Source organism: Lissotriton vulgaris, chromosome 2_2 (genome assembly GCF_964263255.1).
Source record: "Lissotriton vulgaris chromosome 2_2, aLisVul1.2, whole genome shotgun sequence".
Taxonomy (NCBI): Eukaryota; Metazoa; Chordata; class Amphibia; order Caudata; family Salamandridae; genus Lissotriton; species Lissotriton vulgaris.
In genome coordinates this window covers 181,096,624-181,119,664 of record NC_141688.1, presented here as the reverse complement: position 1 = coordinate 181,119,664, position 23,041 = coordinate 181,096,624, and the positions used below count along the sequence as shown (strand labels likewise).

At 45.5% G+C, this 23,041-nt stretch overlaps 1 protein-coding gene across 1 annotated transcript; it reads left to right on the top strand.

The window, feature by feature from the left end:
- The first annotated feature begins 1,480 nt into the window (after positions 1–1,480).
- On the top strand, positions 1,481–22,972 carry LOC147729199 (P2Y purinoceptor 1-like). Its single transcript, XM_086959888.1, has 2 exons — positions 1,481–1,891; positions 21,288–22,972. Exons 1-2 carry the CDS (start codon positions 1,868–1,870, stop codon positions 22,266–22,268), a joined length of 1,005 nt encoding a protein of 334 aa, XP_086816014.1. The 5' UTR covers positions 1,481–1,867; the 3' UTR covers positions 22,269–22,972.
- Positions 22,973–23,041: the final 69 nt, after the last annotated feature.

The following is a 23,041-nucleotide window of genomic DNA, read 5'->3' as shown; positions in this document are numbered from 1 at the left end:
CAGGTCAGAGTCAAAATGCACCCCCAGATTACGGGCCGAGTTGGTTGTATGAGGTGGTATCTCAGCTTTTTCTGGCCACCATAATCGTGGGATGAACTCATTTTTTGGGCCTGTAGGCATGATCTCTGTTTTACCTGTGTTGCATTTCAGATGATTTAGGCGCATCCATTCAAAGGTGGCCGTTAGGCAACCTTTGAGCTTATCCTCCCAGGCTTGGTTATGCTTATCCATTACCAGGATAAGTTGTGTGTCATCGGCATAGGCTATAGCGTCTATGCCAAATGACGATATCAGTTTTATCAGGGGTGCAGTATAGACATTAAACAGGGTCGGGCTCAGGCTCGAACCCTGCGGAACTCCCGTCAACAGCGCTTTTTCACTGGAGCAGAATTCCCCCAGGGTCACCACTTGCCTCCTGTCACTTAAATAGTTTCTTATCCACTCAAGCACTGTCCCTGTGACACCAGATGTTATTAGCCGGTCTAATAGGATGGCATGTGAGACCGTGTCGAAGGCCGCCAATAGGTCTAATAAAATCAGGACGGCCTTCTTGCCTTGGTCTAGGGCTGAGCGGATAGTTTCTGTAGTGAACAGGAGGGCCGATTCGGTGGAATGTGCACTGTGCTAGGGACTTAGCAATAAGTCAAACAAGCCAAGCATGGAAACTCCAATCCATATTCACAATTTCTAGAGGGAGCACTTGCAGTTTGTCACTGATCAGCAGTGGCAAAGTGCCCGAACCCTCTAGACCGGCAAAAACGGAATCCAGCACCCAGCACAAATACAAGAGGTAGATAGATAGATAGATAGATAGATAGATAGATAGATAGATAGATAGATAGATAGATAGACAGACAGACAGACAGACAGACAGACAGACAGACAGACAGACAGACAGATAGATAGATAGATAGATAGATAGATAGATAGATAGATAGATAGATAGATAGATAGATAGATAGATAGATAGATAGATAGATAGATAGATAGATAGATAGATAGATAGATAATTGGATGGACGGATGATGGACGGATGGATAGATAGACAGATGGACAGACAGACAGACAGACAGACAGACAGACAGATGGATATTGCTCATAGTAACAAATGTCTTGCCGCTACTACATGTGTATGCATGATACAGGAGTGAGGTATTTTAGGTTACAGCTATACTGCAAATCTGTCCGCCATGTGCATGTATTTTTGGTAAAAAAAAAAAAAAAAAAAAAAAAACACACTTTTAATATTGTACCAGCATGATAAAACTGGAGAATTGAACAGCCAGCCAGATGGCGTAATCTGCTCACAGTATTTAATTGAATTTCTGTAGGTGGCACCGTTTTATTAAAGTGTCGTCATAGCCGGGTAATATGCCCACTCTGTCAACAGCGGGGCGCCAGCTCACTGTGTTTGTTGGAGCCATCTTCCTGGTTCCTCGTAGCCATATTTATCACTAACACACTTGAGCGGGAAGTTTGCATACAGGAAGAGGCGTCCGTCGCGTGTAGCTGTGGTCCTTTGGAGATTAATGACGGCGACCACGCGAGCTGCGGGCCATGGGTGGTCTCCTGTCCGCGCGAAGCTACATTCCGCATGGATGTACAGCAAAACCACATCCACACACGGTGCAATGCTTTTTGGGAAGGTTTTAGTAATCCTTTATAAATTATTCATATGTCCTCTCCCAGGAGATCTGTGTTCAGACCTGGTACCGTGGAATCCCTGCGCCTGGGTATGGCCGGCGGCGACAATCACACCTTGCATGCACCCGGGCCCCGTGGTGCAGACACATATTTGCAGGTAAACACGAGCCTCGCATAGCTCCCAAGGCATTCGAGAGGCGCTGTGTGCGCACACGGTACGGAGATGATGGCCGCGGCAGCTGAGCAGGTGAGTGCGGCTGCGACATTTTATATGGCATAGACTTTGAAGAGCTATAATCCATCGAGAGCGTGCCCATTGATGTATTGACGCAGTCGCTGTAATAGTTCGTTCTCCGAAATATGACATGGACGATTCCCCGTTTCTACGGAGCCCCCTAGGAGCGCGGTGGAAGCAGGGATACATATGCAGCATTTAGAAGCGGTTTGTATCGCAATTGTACTTATATAGCGTTCTACTCCCCTGACGAGGCTTCTAAGCGCTTTCAGTGCGGGGGTGCGACGGTACTCTATAGTAATGCACAAATGTAAAAGCAGTATTCTAGAAACGGTAAAAAAAAATTGTAAAGCATATTGGACTGATTAATGATTGCAGAGGTGCGCATTTTGTGCTAGATTTCAGCTCGATAGAGACAAAGAGTAGGTGCCGAAAACAACTGCAAGAGAAGCACATGACTGAGAGCCGATGGTTTAAGCATTCACATTGGGAAACAAAAAGTACAACTTCACACGAGATAATGAGAAATTAGCATTCAGAAGTCATCCTAATACAGACTTTATACATGATTGTTAAGCTTATAGTTCATGTTGCATTAATTTTGAAAATATATACTGAATTAAAGGATAACTGTGTCTGGTCTCAAAGGTATATGGACTTTATGAAAAAGCCGCTAGAAAATACATTTTTGTGGGTATGATATAGCCTGACAATGAGGTCCTATGTGTACCCCTGTTGGGTACGATAACACCTGTGAGAAGTCGTATAGAAGCTATTCTACAGTGCAAATTGTTTAAATGACAGTTTTTTTTTTACAGTCAATGGTTACAATCCATTTAAAATTCATACATAAGTAAACACTTGTTTGTTAAATAAATGTGAAAATAATATACCCATTGCAGATACATTTTTTACACTAAATACAAAAAAATATAGATAAATACAGATAGAAATGCCCCAAAAATAAATACAATATAAACGGTAGCTCCACTTCATTATATACTTTGACTGTTATGGTGGTTCTCTTTGACCAGCATTTATCACTTTTTAGACCCTTGTTCAAGTCAATGAACTTTAATTAAATTTTCAAAGAAAATCATACAAGTCCACAATAAAAAGATTTCTGCGTAAACAAATAAGTTTAAATAGCTAATCACGCACATCTGGCCATAAAATAAATTAAAAGTAGTCACATGAAAAAGCAAATACATTAAAATAATACAAAAAAGAAAAAAATAATAGATCATTCCTAAAACAGACAATTAGATATCTCTCGAGTAATGCTTAAACCCCCAGTTAAAAAACAGTCGGGTCTGATATGGTTACAACCACATGCAGATAATATAGGCCTTAAATATTTATGCTGGAGGGCAGAGAATTTTGGACATAAAAGTACTATATGCTTGAAAGTCCAGGTGGAAGTCACAGGTACATGGAGGTAGGTTATGTTGAGAGAACGAGACCTCCTTTGGAAATAACAATTGATGAAAGATATTCAGTCTCAGGGGTGTTAAGAGATGTTCAGCCACTTGAATTTGATCAATTTTGCCAACCCCCTAAATTTAGAAACCCAAATTGACCATGAATGCATTTGGCCTTCTATAGTTTTAATACGAAGTAGGGTAGTTTATGACCAATACGCCTAGAAGAGTCATGCACTTCTGAACTGGCTCTTTACAAAGTGTGCCCGTTTTTCTTTACTAAAGGTGTCCAGCTAAGCCCCAAGCTCAAAAGGAGCCCCAGGTAGGAAGAGTCTTCCACCCTACATAATGCCTGGCCCTGTGCAAAAAGACAGCAAGCTTCGGTATTTTTTGGGCATGCCGCCATAAAAACTGTTTTTTTTAATTGGTAGAAAAGTCCCAAATATTCATAAAAATAATAAAAGAATCTAAAAGCATTTGCAAACTCCTAGCAGTCTGGGCAATTAAAACAGCATTGTTGGTGTAGAGGAGAACCGGGAGTGGTCTTCCACCGACCCTAGGAACATCTGCCCCCATATTAGTTAAAACACCCTACAACCGATTAATATCCCTAACAAATGAAAAAGCAGCAAGAATGTATCCCTGCCGGACACCTGTTTCTAGAGCAAATGGGCTGGTAAATTCTCCATTAGGACCATATCTAACTACTCCTATGAGACCAGCATGGAGAGCTCTCATAAATCCCAATAGTGCCTAATCCACCCCCATGGACTCCAGCTCGGCCCAGAGCTTCTCACTATTGAATTTATTGAAGGCCAAACTTAGGTCCACAAAGGTCATATGTATAGCTCCCCCCTTCACCCGGGTATATTTAGAAATCAAAAGATATAAATTGAGATTCTGTTCAATTGTGCCCCTACCAGACATAAACCCAAAATGCACATCAGAGACAATGGCCCTTATTTTTCCATGTGGTAAGTCTCTGTCAATGATGTAGACCACCACATCGATTAGCAAAATTGGCCTATAACAGGCCAGGTTGGCTACGTCTCCTTCTTAAATATTGGGACAATAACATAACTCTTCCAGGCCTCAGGCAGGTGGGCCTCTAAGGGTTGCATTGAAATGGTGGTTGATAAGAGGAGCCCACACATCCATCAAAGATTTCAGAAGGTCACCCGGGACCCCATTGGCCCGAGGGACCTTGACTAGAGGGAGTGAAACAATGGGAATTCTCACCTACCAGTCAACCGTGAACATATCGGTCAGAGTGACACACGTTGGAGGGGGCTCAGATATCTCCAAGTCATAGATAGATGGAAAATGATTCTCCATCACTGGGCAGGAACTGCAGCCGCCTGATAAGGATCACTATTAGAAAAGGAGTGGTTCAGAATGCTCCAGAATTAGCTGGTGTCATTCATTTGGTTCACCATCACCAAATGATCCCACAACTCCTTCTTCAACTGTAGCTTCCTATTTTCAGGGGCAACTTTACAGGCCACTCTGGATCTTTTGTCAGAAGCCGTGTTCCGCATGATGCTTTAAGTATCATAATCAACTCTCTTTTGGCTGTAACACAGTGCTTGTCAAACCAGTTGCAAAGTTTGGAGCAACCCCCTACACCTTGCTTGGTCAAAGTATGGTTACTGTGTGCACATATACGCTCAAAGGCCATAAAGACCTGGGTATCACTGGTGTCATCCTCATAACAGATATTAAAATCATCCTAACATGTGTGGAACATGCAGGAATTACAATCTTACGCAATAACATTTCCCCATTTAATCTTGCGCCCCTGATGCTTAGTCTCGATAGAAATTTTATATAGACTAATAGTTCCTTCCTTCTTTTTTCCTTTTCCTGCCTTGAGTTACAGTCAAGGGATTATGATCACTTTGAGGGTTCCGGGTAAAACTCACCAAAGCAGAAAAAACCCTAGATACGCAAATAAAATACATTTTGGAACCAACCCCATGCCCTTTAGATGTACGTGCTCCAGATGACTGTTACAAAACATTTTTAGAGAGAAGATTCACTAGGTAAAAGTGGGTAATTAAGTAGCTTAACATATCCCCTTAAGCCACATGCTTCACGGGAAGCTGAAAATCCGAGGCACCATCTAAATCATCTGAGCAATACCGATGACAGTCTTTACAGAGGGGAAGATCGAAGCCCCCCAATACAATTAACATCACATTTTGGGATGAATGGGTGAGAAGAAAATAATTAAGAAATTTGCCTACTACAATGGAAGGGCGAGATTTTGATCGATACCTTATCACTATTGATCTAAAACCCCGATCTGGTCGACTGAACCTTTATTGCCTGTCATTGAGGGAAGAAAGTGCATCTCTTACCAAGTTAGTTCACCCAATAAAGGACTCCGCTCCAAAAGATCACAAACAACTTCTAGCTTTCAAAGGTTTATTATAAGGTTAAGATAAGTTGTAGGTACAGGCACCTCAAGATGAGATTCACAAAATACACAGGCCCAACTACATACATGTGCTCTCTGAAAGCCCTCAGACGAGCAACGGAAACTACCAGCACAAGTTCTAAGAATAATAAAGCTATCAGCATTGACACATACTGCGATCTCTCCGTCATTTAAGTTGGAGGGAAAACACAAGTTAGGCTGTCCCTACCCTGCTCTAGATGGTATCCCTACTTAACCAGGTCTCAACCTAACAAAAGGTGTCAGCAGTGAATGACCCCCAAGGGAAGTCACCCACTCTCAGTCTCTTGGTGAAAACCTATAGTTCTCCAGTCATGACCCCTCTCTGCCTACCCATCCGCTCTCTAAAGGGTCCTCAGGCTTCTGCTCTAACTCCACCCAGGGGTGCTGTCCCTAATACAAAGAACATAACAACATTTGGGACGCCCCTCGTGAGACGCCCCTCACATGGTGTAGCTTCTGGCTTTTTCCATGATGAGGCCTTGTGGTTAGAGTCGACCTTGCTTCTCAGACTCTTCTCCGGCCCGCTGATACCCCTCAAAACATTCCGGAACCCTCCTCCATGTCTGGGCCGTCTCCCGAACAAACCTCTATTTATTTCATTTATAATTGGATACCCCCTTTTCTCTTGCAGACAGACATCTGCAGCCAAAATCCCAATTCTCATAGACTTCCAACAAAAGTTTGCAACATTTCCCGGCCCAGACCAGTATGTGTAAATCAACGTTTAAAACATTCCAGCCCTACAACATTTCTCATAATGATTATAGCATTCAACTTCTTCTTTAATTATTAGCATGTTAGTACTCTTATTCTATTTATTCGGTAAACACATCTATAAATCATGGCCTATTAACGTTATTACTAAAACATTAGTGCAATCCATGTTGTGAAATTGAACCACCTTCCCCCTCCCTTCTAGCTCTGGCCCTGAGGCCTACCTCGTTCTACGTTTAACCGTATGCCATCTTACATTTTAGCAGCTACACAACATGGATTCAGGAATAATCACGTCTACTAAAGTCATATAATTCACACAGTTTTTCATTAGTTCCACTTCTACTTAAATCTCTATATTAACTACACATTTTAGACTATAGATGTAGATACTATCAGCACTCATGGCATTTCTCTTCATGACTTGTGCTTACTACGTGTAAGTGTGGTGTACTTATACATTTAGGTCAGTTTGCGCTCTCTCAGTTCCCCCCTTTGATGACCTCTCGGGGTCATCATTAACATTTAAACTGCAGTTATTGCTAGCATAACTCGTTTCTGCGTTTCCAGAGCCCTCAGACTCCTGTACTGACTATCTTGTATGGCAGCCAATCTCTGCAGCTGTTCTCTCTGGGCCCTCTCTGACCTTCTTGCTCTGTACCATTTGAATACCCTCACCAATCCCCACAACATGATCCCACAGATCAATATTATGATGATAGGTTTTAGGATAGACCACACAAAGCTTTTGCCTAAGGTGGTGAGCCAACTTCCAGCTTCACTCATTCCATGGCCCACCTTTTCCCAGATATTTTCTCTACTCAGGTCTTCGATCTCCTTGTGAATATTAGTTATGTTCCTAATAACTTTCTCAAGGGGCTTTGAATTGTCTGGAATGTAAGTGCAACATTCTTGGACCTTCAAAGCCTTACAGACTCCGCCCTCTTTTGCTAATAGGACGTCTAATGCAAGACGGTTCTGGAGAACCATAGCCCTTATCGATTGCATCTCTCCTTCTACCAGCATTAAGGACTGAGCAGTGCTGGCAGACAACCTGTCTACGACTGTTGCCAGACGTCTAATTTTAACATCATTAAGGATTAATCCCAAAAGAGGGAACACAGCTCCAAAGACATCTCCCACCATTTCTGCATCTCCTACATCTCTCCTTCCCCTCGATGATGTCTTGCCCTCGATGATCTCTAAGTCTTGGGCATGATATATTTTGGGGAAGATAATTGCCAAGTAACATGATCCATACCAGTTGTCAGGTAGTTTCACGTAGGCATTTCTTCCACATACAAAATATACATTTGGAATCACTTGCATTCCCTTCAGGAAGTCCTTGGTATAGTACTCTAGATTGAAAGCATGTTCACAGCTAACTTCTCCCACGTATACATTTTCATAATACGTTTTGGCTCTATGAAGACATAACTTTCCTCTCTGCATTCTATCTAAAGCTATTGGACCACTACTACCCTTTCTCTTGTGTGCCTTCTCTTCCTCGGTCCAATCTGTTTTCCATTGTCCTGATTTTTTCAAAATCTTTTGTCTCCTATTTCGATCATCCACCTGCCCTATGAACTTCTTCTCGACTTCTGACACCTTGCATGTCAGGTTATTTCTACGGGCATGTGAAGTATCTAAGGTAATCCAAGGAATGAAAAACTTTGCCAACCTGTCTTCACTTTTCCAGTAGTCCCATTTGTTCATCTTTTTATAATTTGGGACTTCTGGTAACACTGCATCGTAATTGGAGAAATAGTATTCAAAACTATCTCTCCCATAAAATATACTAAGCAACAAGCTACATGTAATGCCATATGTCAGCGGGAGGTGATGATATCGAATGCCTTCATCTACAGACGCCGGCAACTGCATGCAGACATAGCAGTCCTTGACTTCCATGGCATCCACGTATTCATACAAAAGTTTCGCATAAGCATTTGACCTAAAATCTCCTTGGGACTCATCTACGTGTAACCTGCGGGCTTCTGCAGCTAATAACGCTTTTTCTTGTGTGTTTTCCCCTTTCTCCCCAGCAACGGTGGGTGTAAGCGCCTCTACAGATTTCACATCGGTTACCTTTGCCTCTTCCTCACGTCCCTCTACATAAGAGACAGTTACCACTAAAGCTATTAATATTATCACTCCTACTATTAGTGTACCTATTATACATTTCGCTCTGCGGTTCTGGGTGCCGGCTTCCATTTCGTCAGACAGTATGGCTCTCTCGTAACTCAGCACAAAGTTCTTTTCTTTTCGTTCCTTTACAGTCTCTTTTACTCCACTTGTCTTTAGAACCACACAACTGGAAGCTGACAACCTTCTTCGCAAAAGTTCTTTATAGTTCAATACAGACAACCCTAGCCCTTCTCCATCAACTCAAGGGAATGTCCCTACGATTCTCTGCTTCCTGGGCGCTAGGTAATCTTCTTTTCTTCTCGCTTATTTACAAAGTCTTTTAAGCATCTACTATCAGCCGATTGCCGGCAGCTTCGACAGCAAAGTTCAATATTTCCATACGAAGATTGTGCTCTTCTTGGTCTGTTATCTTTGTACCAAAATCGGGGAATTGCAATTCTGTGAGAAACATGTGCTTTAACTTGCTGAGGCGGGGAGGTCTGGGGAGCATGAATGTCAGTGACCCTTCTTGTTCGACTCCGGGTACTAACAGTCGTATTTCCACTGTGACGATGGGCTCAGAACTGGACACCACCACCGCTCGGATCCTCCCGGTCTCCGGTTTCAAAGACATTTGTCGCCAGATATGTCCACTCAGGGGTGGAGTATCTTCTGTTAGGCACACGCACTCTTCTTGACCTCCTCAAGTTCGGTGCTTCAGCGCCCTGAGCACCTTCTTCCGGGTCTGAGTCCTCTGATATCGGAGGAAGGGTTCTCTCTGGAGTTGACCTCAGACTAGAGCTTCTTCTTTGCGGCCAATCAGCTTCTCCACGTACCCTTCTACTCCTTCTCCTTCTTGCCGGTTCACGCTCTCTGTCAGACCTGTCAGTGTCTGACTCGTACTCCCAGCTACTTTCTCCTTCAGTAGCGTCGTCTGTTTCGCTGTTGTACTGACCGTCCTCAGTTTGGTCGGACTCGTTCCCTGCTTCCGCTGGCACCTCTACAGCTTGGCTGGCCCCCTCTATGGCTTCTCGGTCCGCAGCTGGACGTCTATCCGAGAGAGGAGCTGTTTCTTCCAGAGGTGCTGGAACCCTCCGCGTATGCGACGCGTGGATCCAGTTGGGCAGGCCTCCCACCTTCACAGCCGTGTTCGTGATCAGGATGATCTGGAAGGGCCCACGCCAACGAACATCCAGGCAGCTTCTTCTCACGTGTTTTTTCACCAGGACCCAGTCCCCAGGAAACAGGTCATGACACGGGCCCTGGCACGATGGAATCTCAGCAGCCTGCACCTGAAGGGACACAGAATGAATGGCGTCAGACAGCCCCTTACAATAGTCCAGGATCATATCATCTGTGATGTTAATCAGTGCAGCAGTTGGGACAGAAGGCAACCTCATTGCTCTCCCCATCAACACCTCATGGGGAGACAGCCCCGTTCTCCTATCTGGGGTACTACGGAGGCTCATAAGAACCAATGGCAAAGCGTCAGGCCAACTCAAGGAGGTTGATGAGCACACTTTCGCAATTCTGGCCTTAATGGTGCCATTTATCTGTTCCACAATTCCTGAGGCCTCTGGTCGATAACTGCAATGCAATTTCTGATCTATGTTCAAAGCCGCACAAATCATTTTCACAAGTGAGCTGTTGAAATGCGTTCCCCTATCTGATTCCAAAGAGGCCGGCACCCCGAAGCGCGGAATAAGCTCCCTAAGCAGTAATTTGGCTACTGTGAGGGTGTCGCACCTACGTGTAGGGTATGCCTCAACCCATCTGGAGAATACGCAAACAACCACCAAGACATAGCGGAGGCGGTTGCACCTTGGCATTTCAATAAAATCTATCTGCATTCGATTGAATGGACCTCCTGACCTCCCAATGTGGCTCAGTGCAACTGGTGTCTTTTCCCTACATTCAACTGCTGACAAGTCACACAACGCTGGCACACTGCTTCGGCTGCTACTCTGAACTTAGGGTTGTACCAGGTCTGTCTAAACACTCTCAGCATAGCATCTCTTCCTAAGTGGACAGGACCATGTATTTGTCTGGCCATTGGGCTCACCATCTCATTGGGCAACACTGCTCTGCCATCTGGTGAGACCCAGAAATGGGCCTCACCCACCACACATCCTGCCTTTTCCCATGTTTCTTTTTCAAAATCAGGAGCATTTTCTTGCATGTTTTTCAGTTCGTCCCAAGTATCAACAGTTTCTAATATCATGGCTAATTCAGTCCTTACATTTATTCCACCCACTTCCACCTCCGTGAAAGAGTACCCTTGTTCTGCGCAATACCGCGCGACTTCGTCGGCATATCTATTGCCTTGTGACACGAAGTCCATATTTCTGGTATGTGCGGTGCACTTCACAACTGCGATACCTGCTGGACATTGCAACGCCTCTAACAACAGGTGCACAAACTCTCCATTGCGAATGGGAGAGCCTGAAGAGGTCATGAAACCTCTTTGAGACCACAACTGCCCGTAATCATGAACTACCCCGTAACCATATTGGCTGTCGGTGTATATGGTGACTCGGATTTGATTGCTTGCCAGGCAGGCACGCGTCAGGGCAATGATCTCGGCTACCTGTGCGGAGTGTACTCCTTCCAGGCATCCAGCTTCCACAACTCCAGTAATTGTACAAACAGCGTAAGCTGCTCTCAACTGCCCAACTTCGTCTCTTACACATGAGCCATCAACAAAGAAAATTTGGTCTGGGTCAGTCAGTGGCTCATCTACGATGTCGGGTCTTGGTTTGGTGCATAGTTCAGTCACATCGAGGCAGTCATGGTCTGTACATTCATCATCATCCTCAATATCATTTGGGAGTGGCATTAAGGTGGCAGGATTTAAAACAGAGCATCTCCTGAGGGTCACGTTCTCTGCAGCAAAAATAACTTGCTCATAGCGCGTGAGCCTGCTGTTGGTCAGATGCTGGGTTTTGGTCCTGGTCATTAACAATTCAACAGAGTGGGGCACATACACCTCTAACGGGTGCCCCATGACAATGTTCTCACATCTTTCTATGCTGACACCTGTTGCGGCAACGGATTTGAGACATCCGGGCAACGCTGCGGCTACTGGATCTAAAGTAGCCGAGAAGTAAGCGACTGGTCTACGGGCATTCCCATGAATTTGGACCAACACAGACAGCGCGCAACCCTCTCTCTCACAACAATAAAGCAAGAATGGTTTATCGTAATCTGGCATTCCCAAAGCCGGAGCACGACATAGGTCCTCTCTCAGCTGTAGGAACGCCATCAAACAGTCTTTGTCCCATGGTACCGGATCACTCACCTCCTTGTGCGTCAGTTTTTGCAAGGGCTTTGCTTTCAGTGAAAAGTTTGCAATCCACTGTCGGCAATATCCCACCATCCCTAGGAACATCCTGACTTCTCTCTGTGTTTTAGGCGCATTCATTTTCATGATGGCCTCTATCCTGTCTGGTGACACTTTTCGTTTACCTTTCTCAATTCTGTGTCCCAAGTACTGCACCTCTGTCAGGCAGTACTGCAATTTTCCCGGGGACACCTTGTGGCCATTCTCAGCTAGGTGATTTAACAATGCAATAGAGTCTTCCCTGCAAGCTTCCTCTGTTTCTGACGCCACAAGGAGGTCGTCTATGTACTGGACCAGAACTGACCTCTGGGGCAGCACTAGACTTTCAAGATTTTTCTTTAGAAGCTGGTTGAAGATCGATGGGCTCTCTGTATACCCCTGAGGAATACAACACCATGTTAGGACGCGACCTTCCAGCTTAAATGCGAAAAGAAAATGGCTCTCTTCGTCCAAAGGGATCGAAAAGAAAGCCTGGCAAAGATCAATTACAGTGAACCATTCTGCTTGGAACGGTATCTGAAACAGTATCACTGATGGATTCGGTACCACTGGACAACACGAAACGACTATGTTATTAATCTTTCTGAGGTCCTGCACTATCCGGAATTTCCCATTTGGTTTCTGCAAACCCATAATCGGGGAGTTACATGGACTACCCACGATTTCCTTCAGTATTCCCTGTTTAATCATGGACTCGATCACGGGTTTTATGCCTGCAATCGTTTCTGGAGTCAATTTATATTGAGGTGTTCTTGGAAACTCAGCATGCGGTTTCACTACAATTTTCACTGGGTCCACCCCTTTCACCAACCCAATCTCTTCCCCAGTGAAATCCCACACTTCTGGAGCTACTGTCTCTCTCAGATCCCAGGGGAGCTCATCTACTGTCAGAGTGGGATACAACTCCACACACATCCTGGAATTTGCGACTTTAAAGTCAGCATCATCGTCATTAGTCAATACCTCCACTCCCTGTGGTGTGCAGTATATGGTGCAATTTAGTTTGCACAAGAGGTCTCTTCCTAGCAGACATACAGGACTAGAATCGCAAACCACAAACTGGTGCTCATCACTGTACTTCCCTATTTTCACCTGCACGGGTTCAGTCAGAGGACTGGTCATCCTCTTGTTAGCGACCCCCACCACTTGTATGGTCTCTCCAGACATGGGCAGGCCTGGAACTGCGGCTGATCTGATCGTGGATCGAGTGGCTCCTGTGTCCACTAGAAATGTCGTGGGGAACCCTGCCACTTCGGCCTCAACATAGGGTCCCCTCTGGTCTACCTCCAAAGCTGCCCCGAGGGTGCAGTCATCCCTTTCCACCCTCTCTCCAGTTAGTGGGTCCACATAATAGCACTCCTCTCCTCCTACAAACAGGGGCATCTGTCTATAGGTCTTACCCATAGTCCCTACTCTGGGTGGCTGCGGGAACTGGGCTCGGGGAGGAGGGCCCCCCCCTTTGAGCACCTTTCCCTGGTATGGCGTTACCCCTCTTGTAGGCGCACTCTGGGTCTCTTCCTCTTCTACCTCTTGGTCTCCTATCTCTACATTATAGGGACACTCGCGTTTCCAATGCCCCACCTCGTTACACTGGTGGCACCTAGTTGTTTTCTTTAAGGCAGCTATATCTATCCTGGGTCTAAAGGTGGAGTTCTCCTCATTGCCCTTGTTCTGACTGTACTGTTTCTTTCCTCCAGTGCCTGTTCCTGGTTGCTGTTGCTGCTGTCCCCCCTTCCCTGCTGCCTGCATCTGTACCACCATCAGTTTCTCCTTTAGTTTCTTTGCCTTGGAGTCTATCTCATCACAGCAGTACCTGGCATACCTCAATATTTTGTCTAGGGGTTTATTTTGCCAACAAATCAAGTGTTGCTGTATCATTAAACTAATATCCGGTCTCAGGCCCAAGACGAACTTGGACACAAATTGCCCTATGTCCTTTGGATCCATTACATCCAGACCGCTATACTGTTTAAACGCCTTCAGCAACCTCTCATAGTATTCGTGAACCGTCTCTTTGGGTTCCTGTCTTGTTCGGTCAATTTTGACCCAATCTATGTCTTGCATTGGCACTTTATCTTTCAGCCAAGTCATTACTCTCTCGAATTTTGCCATCACACTCTCGGACGGCCCATTGGTCTTAGCATCTCTCTCTGGCTCTGTGGTGGGCCACTCAGCGCTAACCTTGCATGCGGTCCACAAATCTCCTGGCACTACAATGTCAAACAGCGTGTTCAAATCTATCCATAGGACCTTTGAGATTTTTACGAATCTCTCAACTTGCTTATACCACTCCACTGGGTTTTCCCGCAGTTTGGGGAAGGAGGTGGTAAAAGCAGCTAAATCTCCCCTACTCCAAGGGACGTGGACATAGGTCCCATTTGCGACTTCCCTCAAAGGGTATGCCTCTACTCCCTGCTGTCTTCCCGGCGTCATACCAAGTGTGCTTCTCCGGACGGTCCCTTTCTTGGACCACCTCTCTTCCCACTTATCTAGGGCCCTCCATGTCCTTATTCCAGTGATCAGCTCCCTTATATGTGTTTTCAATCCGATGGTTCTCCTCTCATCTAGGTCTCGGTCTGAGTAATGTAGCCTGTGGTTGCCCTGTAATGCTTTGGTTCTTGACAGGTCCACCATATATTTGCCTGCTAGTTCTACCAATTTCTCATGGATTGCCCTCGCCTTTCGAGTTACGTCTTTTGCCATGAACAGAATTTCATCCTGCTCATACATTTCCATTCTTTCTAAGGGCAGGGTACCGTCTACCATGTCATCCAGATCTGACCTTAAGCTGGAGACATCGAGTCTTTTGGCTTTTATCTCGGCTCGCAATAACTCCTTCGAGGGAGGTTCGCAGGTTTCTCTCCCATCCCAACTCCGAGCCCTACGTTTGGGTTCGGAAGAGCTGGGGAGTATTCTCCCTTGCTCCCATCTCTCCAGGTCCCATGCTCGGCCATCCGATCTTGGAAGGTGATGGAACACGGGCCTGTTACCCCCTATCTTACCTTGTCCATTCTCTCTCTCTTCTCTCTTTTCACAGTAGGACTCTCTGCTATTCTCCCTTCGGTCTCCATTCTCTCTTGGCCTAGTATCACTCAGTATCTGATACGATCCTTCCTGGTTTCCCATATTCCCTGGACTGCGCTCATGTCCATCATCACAGGGACTATGGTGCGACCTCTCGCAACTCTCATTCTGTTCTCTGTTGCCGGGCACACAGTGGATACACTTAAAGCTGTCTCTGTACTCCCGAGCCCTCCTGTCTTCATCACTACGTATTGGGCGAGACACCCCCCCGCTTCCTGGGCCCCCGTTTTCCAGGTCTGATCTACCTCCACTCCGGGCCCAATGGGTGACTCCCCTCCTATCCTTTTCCCTTCCGTCCCACTCCGGGCTACTCTCCTCCGCCCCACAGTGAGTCCGGGCTCTGCTATCTTGACTTTCTCTTCCAGCTTCCGCAGCTATGATGGTCTTGTGAGCCTCAACTGCCTCATCCCACTTCTTCATGTACTCGTTTAACTCCTGAAAGGATTTCCGTCCTGATCCCCTCATATCCTCTGGCCATCTATGGCCCCCCGGATCTCCTGCTGTGTGTACTGGGGTGCTCCACTCTCTTGGTATCGGCAACTGGCTTGGGGAGTTGATCGTATCATTCCCCCTTGCCATCTCTGCTCTTTCTCTGTCCCTCCGTACCCGTTCCTCCCCTTTAGCCCTCTCTGGGTCATATATCGATATTATAGGACCTATGGTAACAGGTACCTGTAGTGCATCGGGTAATGCGTAGGATGTGGCACACTCCGTCTCTGGCGCCCTTTGCACCACAAACCTCCCGACTACCTGCTGCACCTGGCTAGGCTGGGACAGTTCTTTCTTTGCAGCGGGATCCCAATCGGGACCGGGAAGCGGCCCATGCTCTCCTGCATTGCCCCCCCCTTTCTCACTATTCTCGACATCTCCCCCTGCTCTGTTATACGGGGGTGGCCTGTCTGTCAATAATCTGTTTATCAGGCTGTCCTCTGTCTCACTCTCGTCGTCTTCTTCTAGGGGGCTTTTGTTCCCGGGCATCTCTAACACCGGATACAATTTATTTACTTCCAAGTTATGCACCCTCCATCTTTTAGCATCCGCATCCCACTTGGCATCCTGTACTGCCCTTACCGAACGTTTCACCCTTTCTTGCCGTCTGTTCATGTTCTTTTCGTGCGCTGCCCTAATCCACGCATTAAGGGCTTCAAACTGGGTCGGTCTAGGCAAGGGTCTCGTTGAGGTCATAATTGCTTTTAATCTGTGTAGCACCTCTAATCTGAACGTCCCGTACTTCGGGAACGTGAGTTCCTCATTTCCGTCTGTAATCTTCTTCCACTCTGAGATCCACAGAATCGTATGCAGCCCAACATGTGTCCCCATATAACAAGCCGGCGTACCCTCCGGCGGGGCTTCTTCCCCTTCATACGATCCCCGCCGCTCTTTCCTAAACAGCGCTCTTAACCATTTAAAACACTTCATAATTACGCACACGATTTCCAGCTTGAATACTCTGTTTACTTCCTGATGACAATCCACCAATCCTAGCGCGGCTTTGCTAGCTGGCCTATCGCAGCGCGGTCTTTCACCGGCCGGCCAATCCCAGCGCGGCACTTTCTGACGTCACTAGTCTCCGCTTCGCAGCAGCACCCCTCCTTTCTCAGCTCTCCTCGCGGTCATGCATGCGTCCCATTCATACTCTGAAAAATGACTACTTCCGACCAAGCGGTCACTTCCCTCGACTGTACGTCCACAGTCTATCTGTAATTGTCAACACAACTGACGAGATGTCTATCGTCTCTCTGATAGGTTCTTTACACACACAGTAACTTCCGTCCAGCGTCCGTTACTCACGCACTCACTCTTACGTTCCCCCTATCACGTTCCCCCTATCTCGGTCCTTCGGGTGATCAATGGTACCTCATGACCCCCCTTCACACTAGTTGACAATTACTCTGGGTGTCCGGCACACCCGAACCACTTAAGCTCTCCTTGAACTTAAGATTTCCACCGGTTGTGCGCGCTCACAACCTGTTCCACAGTCTCTCTACAGTCATTCAACTCCGCCAGACATTACAACATAGATACAACACAAAAACACCGCAATCTAGCATGCATGACCCTTTATACTCACTCTCGACCGATACTGCTGCTTTTTCTGTCTCACGTCATCCGGTCCTTCTTCGGCGGGCGGTTCTTCCGATCATCGATCTCTAGGGGCCTTGGGGTAATCTAACCTGGCCTAGATCACCTTCCTCAAGAAGGCAACCATCCTCTATAGCTACCAACTGGAAGGGCGAGATTTTGATCGATACCTTATCACTATTGATCTAAAACCCCGATCTGGTCGACTGAACCTTTATTGCCTGTCATTGAGGGAAGAAAGTGCATCTCTTACCAAGTTAGTTCACCCAATAAAGGACTCCGCTCCAAAAGATCACAAACAACTTCTAGCTTTCAAAGGTTTATTATAAGGTTAAGATAAGTTGTAGGTACAGGCACCTCAAGATGAGATTCACAAAATACACAGGCCCAACTACATACATGTGCTCTCTGAAAGCCCTCAGACGAGCAACGGAAACTACCAGCACAAGTTCTAAGAATAATAAAGCTATCAGCATTGACACATACTGCGATCTCTCCGTCATTTAAGTTGGAGGGAAAACACAAGTTAGGCTGTCCCTACCCTGCTCTAGATGGTATCCCTACTTAACCAGGTCTCAGCCTAACAAAAGGTGTCAGCAGTGAATGACCCCCAAGGGAAGTCACCCACTCTCAGTCTCTTGGTGAAAACCTATAGTTCTCCAGTCATGACCCCTCTCTGCCTACCCATCCGCTCTCTAAAGGGTCCTCAGGCTTCTGCTCTAACTCCACCCATGGGTGCTGTCCCTAATACAAAGAACATAACAACATTTGGGACGCCCCTCGTGAGACGCCCCTCACGTGGTGTAGCTTCTGGCTTTTTCCATGATGAGGCCTTGTGGTTAGAGTCGACCTTGCTTCTCAGACTCTTCTCCGGCCCGCTGATACCCCTCAAAACATTCCGGAACCCTCCTCCATGTCTGGGCCGTCTCCCGAACAAACCTCTATTTATTTCATTTATAATTGAATACCCCCTTTTCTCTTGCAGACAGACATCTGCAGCCAAAATCCCAATTCTCATAGACTTCCAACAAAAGTTTGCAACATTTCCCGGCCCAGACCAGTATGTGTAAATCAACGTTTAAAACATTCCAGCCCTACAACATTTCTCATAATGATTATAGCATTCAACTTCTTCTTTAATTATTAGCATGTTAGTACTCTTATTCTATTTATTCGGTAAACACATCTATAAATCATGGCCTATTAACGTTATTACTAAAACATTAGTGCAATCCATGTTGTGAAATTGAACCACCTTCCCCCTCCCTTCTAGCTCTGGCCCTGAGGCCTACCTCGTTCTACGTTTAACCGTATGCCATCTTACATTTTAGCAGCTACACAACATGGATTCAGGAATAATCACGTCTACTAAAGTCATATAATTCACACAGTTTTTCATTAGTTCCACTTCTACTTAAATCTCTATATTAACTACACATTTTAGACTATAGATGTAGATACTATCAGCACTCATGGCATTTCTCTTCATGACTTGTGCTTACTACGTGTAAGTGTGGTGTACTTATACATTTAGGTCAGTTTGCGCTCTCTCAACAAGAAGGATATACATTTTCTCCTTTCCCACGAATAGGGATATAGATGATGAGATAAAGGATCGAGAGGTGACAACTGAGAGACAAAAAAACCTTGGAGGAAAAGGGGGAGGTACAGGCAATAGTATAGGGCTTAGGCACCAGGTTTAATTTAACTAAGGTAATCAGACCCTCTCTTGCTCTCCCGCTTTGGGAGCAAATTCCATTTACACAAAAGGATACATTACCTGCTAAATGCCAATCGCCCTTGATGTCCCAGTTCTCCTGTAGATTAATAATATCATTGCCTCTAAGAAAAGAGATCGCGTTGGGGTCCCCCAGCTTACCATGAGCACCCGCTATCTTACAGCTCAGAATTTTAAGCTGCTCCGGGTATGTTGGGACATTTGGCAAGGGGGTAATAATACCACCAAAATTCAGTAAATCTGCAGCATTTAACCAGCTTAGGGGCTCAAAACAGTTGCGCAATGGGAGGGGCGGGTGCTGCAAACAGGGAAACTAGGGACAGCTGATGACAGTGCTGAAGAAGAGGCCTACCTCCAATTTTAGCCTCCCCCTAACAGGGGCTTATAACAAAATCCAAGAGGAAGCACAGACATTTTAGAGGGACTCATGGAAATAAACATAGCTTCCCTCAGGATGACTCCCGCCCTGAAAGGGTTGGCAAAATTCACGATTATGAGTTATTCCTCCAGGGACTTTGGAGAGGTCCCGATCCATCCAGCTCTCCTTATCATGATGATTTCATTAAACAGACATTGACTATTCCGATTAGGAAACGTCACAGCCAACCAGTGGATGACCTTGTTCTTCACTTGGGAATATGTCTCCGATTCCCCATGTTTAAGGGAGGGTACATTTGTAAGTACAACCATGTATGCGGTACGTGCTGGTGGGAGCTGGACAACCATGTCATTACGAAGATGGCACAGTGCCGATCTGGTTTGCGGTTGTACATGATCGATCTGATTGCCATGGGCTAAAGTTGTTACATCTGTTTTGGTGGAAGAGCAAGTGCTTGAACCCTTATCAGCACTTTTGAAACTGAAAACCTGAGTAAGGGGGAACATGCAGGTTAGAGCTAAAAGAAGCTGCCACTGAACTCAATGTCTGTATTTGCCCTTCCTCTGCTATAATAGCAGAAGGTAACACTGGGCCCACAGACCTTGAAGCTAAAGGAGGTTTGGAGATGAATGAAGCCGCAGTAGTCGGGTGTGCACATACCACTGAGGAGGAAGCATGCTTCAAAGACAAGGCCTCAATCCCTTTACCCAAAGAAGATACATTGTCCTCCAGCTCTGAAAGCTCTCCTAGAAAGTACATCTATGGCCTCCAAAATCCTTCTTTACAACTGTTTAAGAGCGGTGAATACCAGAGGTCTCCTCCCGTTTACTGTGGGGTTTCCCCTTGTTTTACTAACTGCTTTGTAAGGAGCTTGATTTTGGTCAGCCAGGGGTGGACCCCAACAGTTTTTGACTTAACTCCCTTCTCTTTCACTCTATGATTCTCAGCTGGTCCGGAGGTAAGACTAGCAGTTTCAGAGTCTATGGGGCCCTATTTTGGGGCACTGTAGATCAAACTTTGGTGCAGTTAAAGCTCCTGAGGCTGAAGGCTGTGATTGGCCTCCAGAGAAAATCCTGTATCGAAAGGGGTATAGTCTGCAGGAGCAGAACAGGAACTAGGTGACTATTGGGATTGGATGAGGTGTTCCTCAACATTAGAAGTTTCCTTGGTTAAAGCCCCCACTGCATTGGAGAGGAAATATAAAATGGTATTGCTTGTCCTGGGCCGTTTACCCCTTATATTCACTGGCTCCCCCCCCCCCTTCCTTTTCCTCATATTTCAATCCTGACCAGGACCAATTCTAAAGAAGTGCTGGTACAAACAGAGAACCAAGTAAAGCAGACACCCATAAATAGGACCCCCAGCAATACACCCCACACAAATTGAAAAGGACTGCAAGTACACCAGGCCTGAGCCTTGTGAAAGTAAAAAATGCTGAAGAATAAAACTTAAGTTTCAAGCTGTTCTACAATGCAAATAGTATCAAATGACTGTTTTTTTTTACTGTAAATGGTTATAATCCATTGGTCATTTAAACATGAGTAAACATTTGTTGGGTAAGTAAATGTAAAAATATACCCATTGCAGTTTCAGTTTTTTACACCAAGCACAAAAGAAACATGGATAAATACAGGTAAAATGAGCAAACACTAAATATGGATATAGTTGCATGAAAATGAGTAAAACACCATCACTATAAGAGCAGATAGACCCAGACGTCTAGTCAACAATAATAGGAAATCCCATACATGACATTTGGCTCGGGCTCATAACTCGTGGAGGGGGCTTTAATCACAGTTAGAGCCCTGGGCACAGGACTATCATGCTAAATTTAGTTTTTTAGCATTTCTTCTTGATATATCAACCGATGACATTTATGTTTGAAAAAAAAATATGATCCTGTATAGCCATTGTTCAGAATATTCTTGTTTAAATTATGACATAGGATTTAATGATTGTTCCAGGAGTTTGCAATTATACATGACCATTTTCCAGTTGAGGTTCTGCTCACTTCCAAATTTTTGTTTTAAAGAACACTAATTTTCTAATTTGTAATTGACAGAAAGCAGAGGAAGACTTCTGTGAAAGTGCCAATACCATCTTGGGGACCATCCAGACGACAGTCTTCCCTGCCACGTTTTTGTCCGTCCTGGTCATCGGGCTGATCCTAAACCTCTCCGTAATGTGGATCCTCATCTACAGAGTGAAGCACTGGAACCGCAGCACCATATTCCTTTGCAACCTAGCCGTGGCGGATATCACCTGGATTTTAACGCTTCCCTGCTTGATATACTACCATTTCAACCACCTGCACTGGATATTTGGAGATGCCGCCTGCAAGATCACTAGAACCTGTTATCACGCCTGTTTCTACTGCAGCATCTACTTCGTCACATGCCTCAGCGTGGACCGCTATTTGGCCATAGTGCACCCGCACAAGTCTTTCCTGGTTCTGAAAAAGCATCAATCACTCCTGATCTGCATCACAATTTGGGCCTCCACTGGCCTATGTAGTTTGCCCGTTACTTACCTGGCCTCCACTCAGACTTGTGACAACAATAAAACCACGTGCTCTCTCTATGTCTTCTCCAATGCCACCCACATCACACTTCCCTTTTCCTTGTGTACTACCACCATTGGTTGCGTGCTTCCTTTTGTGTTCATCTGTTACTGCTACTGCAGCAGCCTTGGTGAACTGCGGAAGGGCAAGCTCCGCCGGTTTCAGAAGAAAAGCACTCTGACAAAGCTCATGTGCTCCGCTCTGATCATTTTTGGCCTTCTGTACTTACCATACCATGCGTCGAGGAACGTTTGCATCATCCTGAGAGCCTATTGGCCCAGCGCAAGCCTCCCCATTGAGGAATCTGATGCCTTCTTTTTCATTGAAATGGCGGTCTGCAGTCTCAACACATGCATCAACCCTCTTTTCTGTTTCATTAGTGGTGGGGATTTTCGAGAACAAGTTTGCAAGCTTTTGCCATCATTTGGACACATTAGCACCTGGAGACTGAAGAAAAAAAGATCTACTGTTCACCCTAATTAACCAATGAACCTAAAAAAACATGGAACTATGTCCATTCTTTCAGCCCTTCTGCAGCTGTCCCTCGATGAAATCGCATATTTTCTGTAGCCAGGGCTTTAAGTCGGATGAAAAAACTGGAGGTCTCTCTAAGGGGCTTGAACGAAGTAATTAAGGACGTGGCTCAAAAACGAGTAATATAAAAATCTCTGCTTGTCATAGTTGCTGCCCGACTGATATTTTGTAGCTTCTGTCATTGTTTCCAGATATATAATATCACAAACAACATTACACCTACCAGACGCCACGACTATTGGCTTTGTCAATGGTTTTTTGCTGCATAAGTTAAATTAGCAACATTCATGTCTTTGCTGTATATACAATTGGAAATGCTTCAGTTCTGAAATGATGAGACCATACAGAGTCTCTTTGAAGTTACATCAGAGGCAGTGAAGTGTGATGCAGAGTTGAGGTATATTTTTTTTATCCTGCAGATAAGGACAAAAATAGAGAGCGCGATAGGGACCCGTCTCAGCAATTGCTTTTTAGAACTGCCACTGCTGAGTACTGGCAAGACCGGGCCCACTTAAAGCCCTGACTGTAGCTGATTCAGAATTGTGCATGGAGCTTTGAACTGCTGTAAGTGTGTTTTTTAGCTCTGACATTTAAAAGAAGGATGAGGTTTTGCACATGCACCAACGACCAAATAATCAGTCGTGTTTAAATTGATTCAGTGGCTGTCACAAATTGATTGAGTATTGGTTATTACTTTGAAATGATGCACGCATGTGTGTGTT

Excerpts from the sequence above, each read along its gene's own strand:
- LOC147729199 (XM_086959888.1), top strand. The coding sequence starts at position 1,868 with ATGATGGCCGCGGCAGCTGAGCAG. Across the intron at positions 1,892-21,287 it reads TGGCCGCGGCAGCTGAGCAG|AAAGCAGAGGAAGACTTCTG; the intron begins GTGAGTGCGGCT and ends TGTAATTGACAG.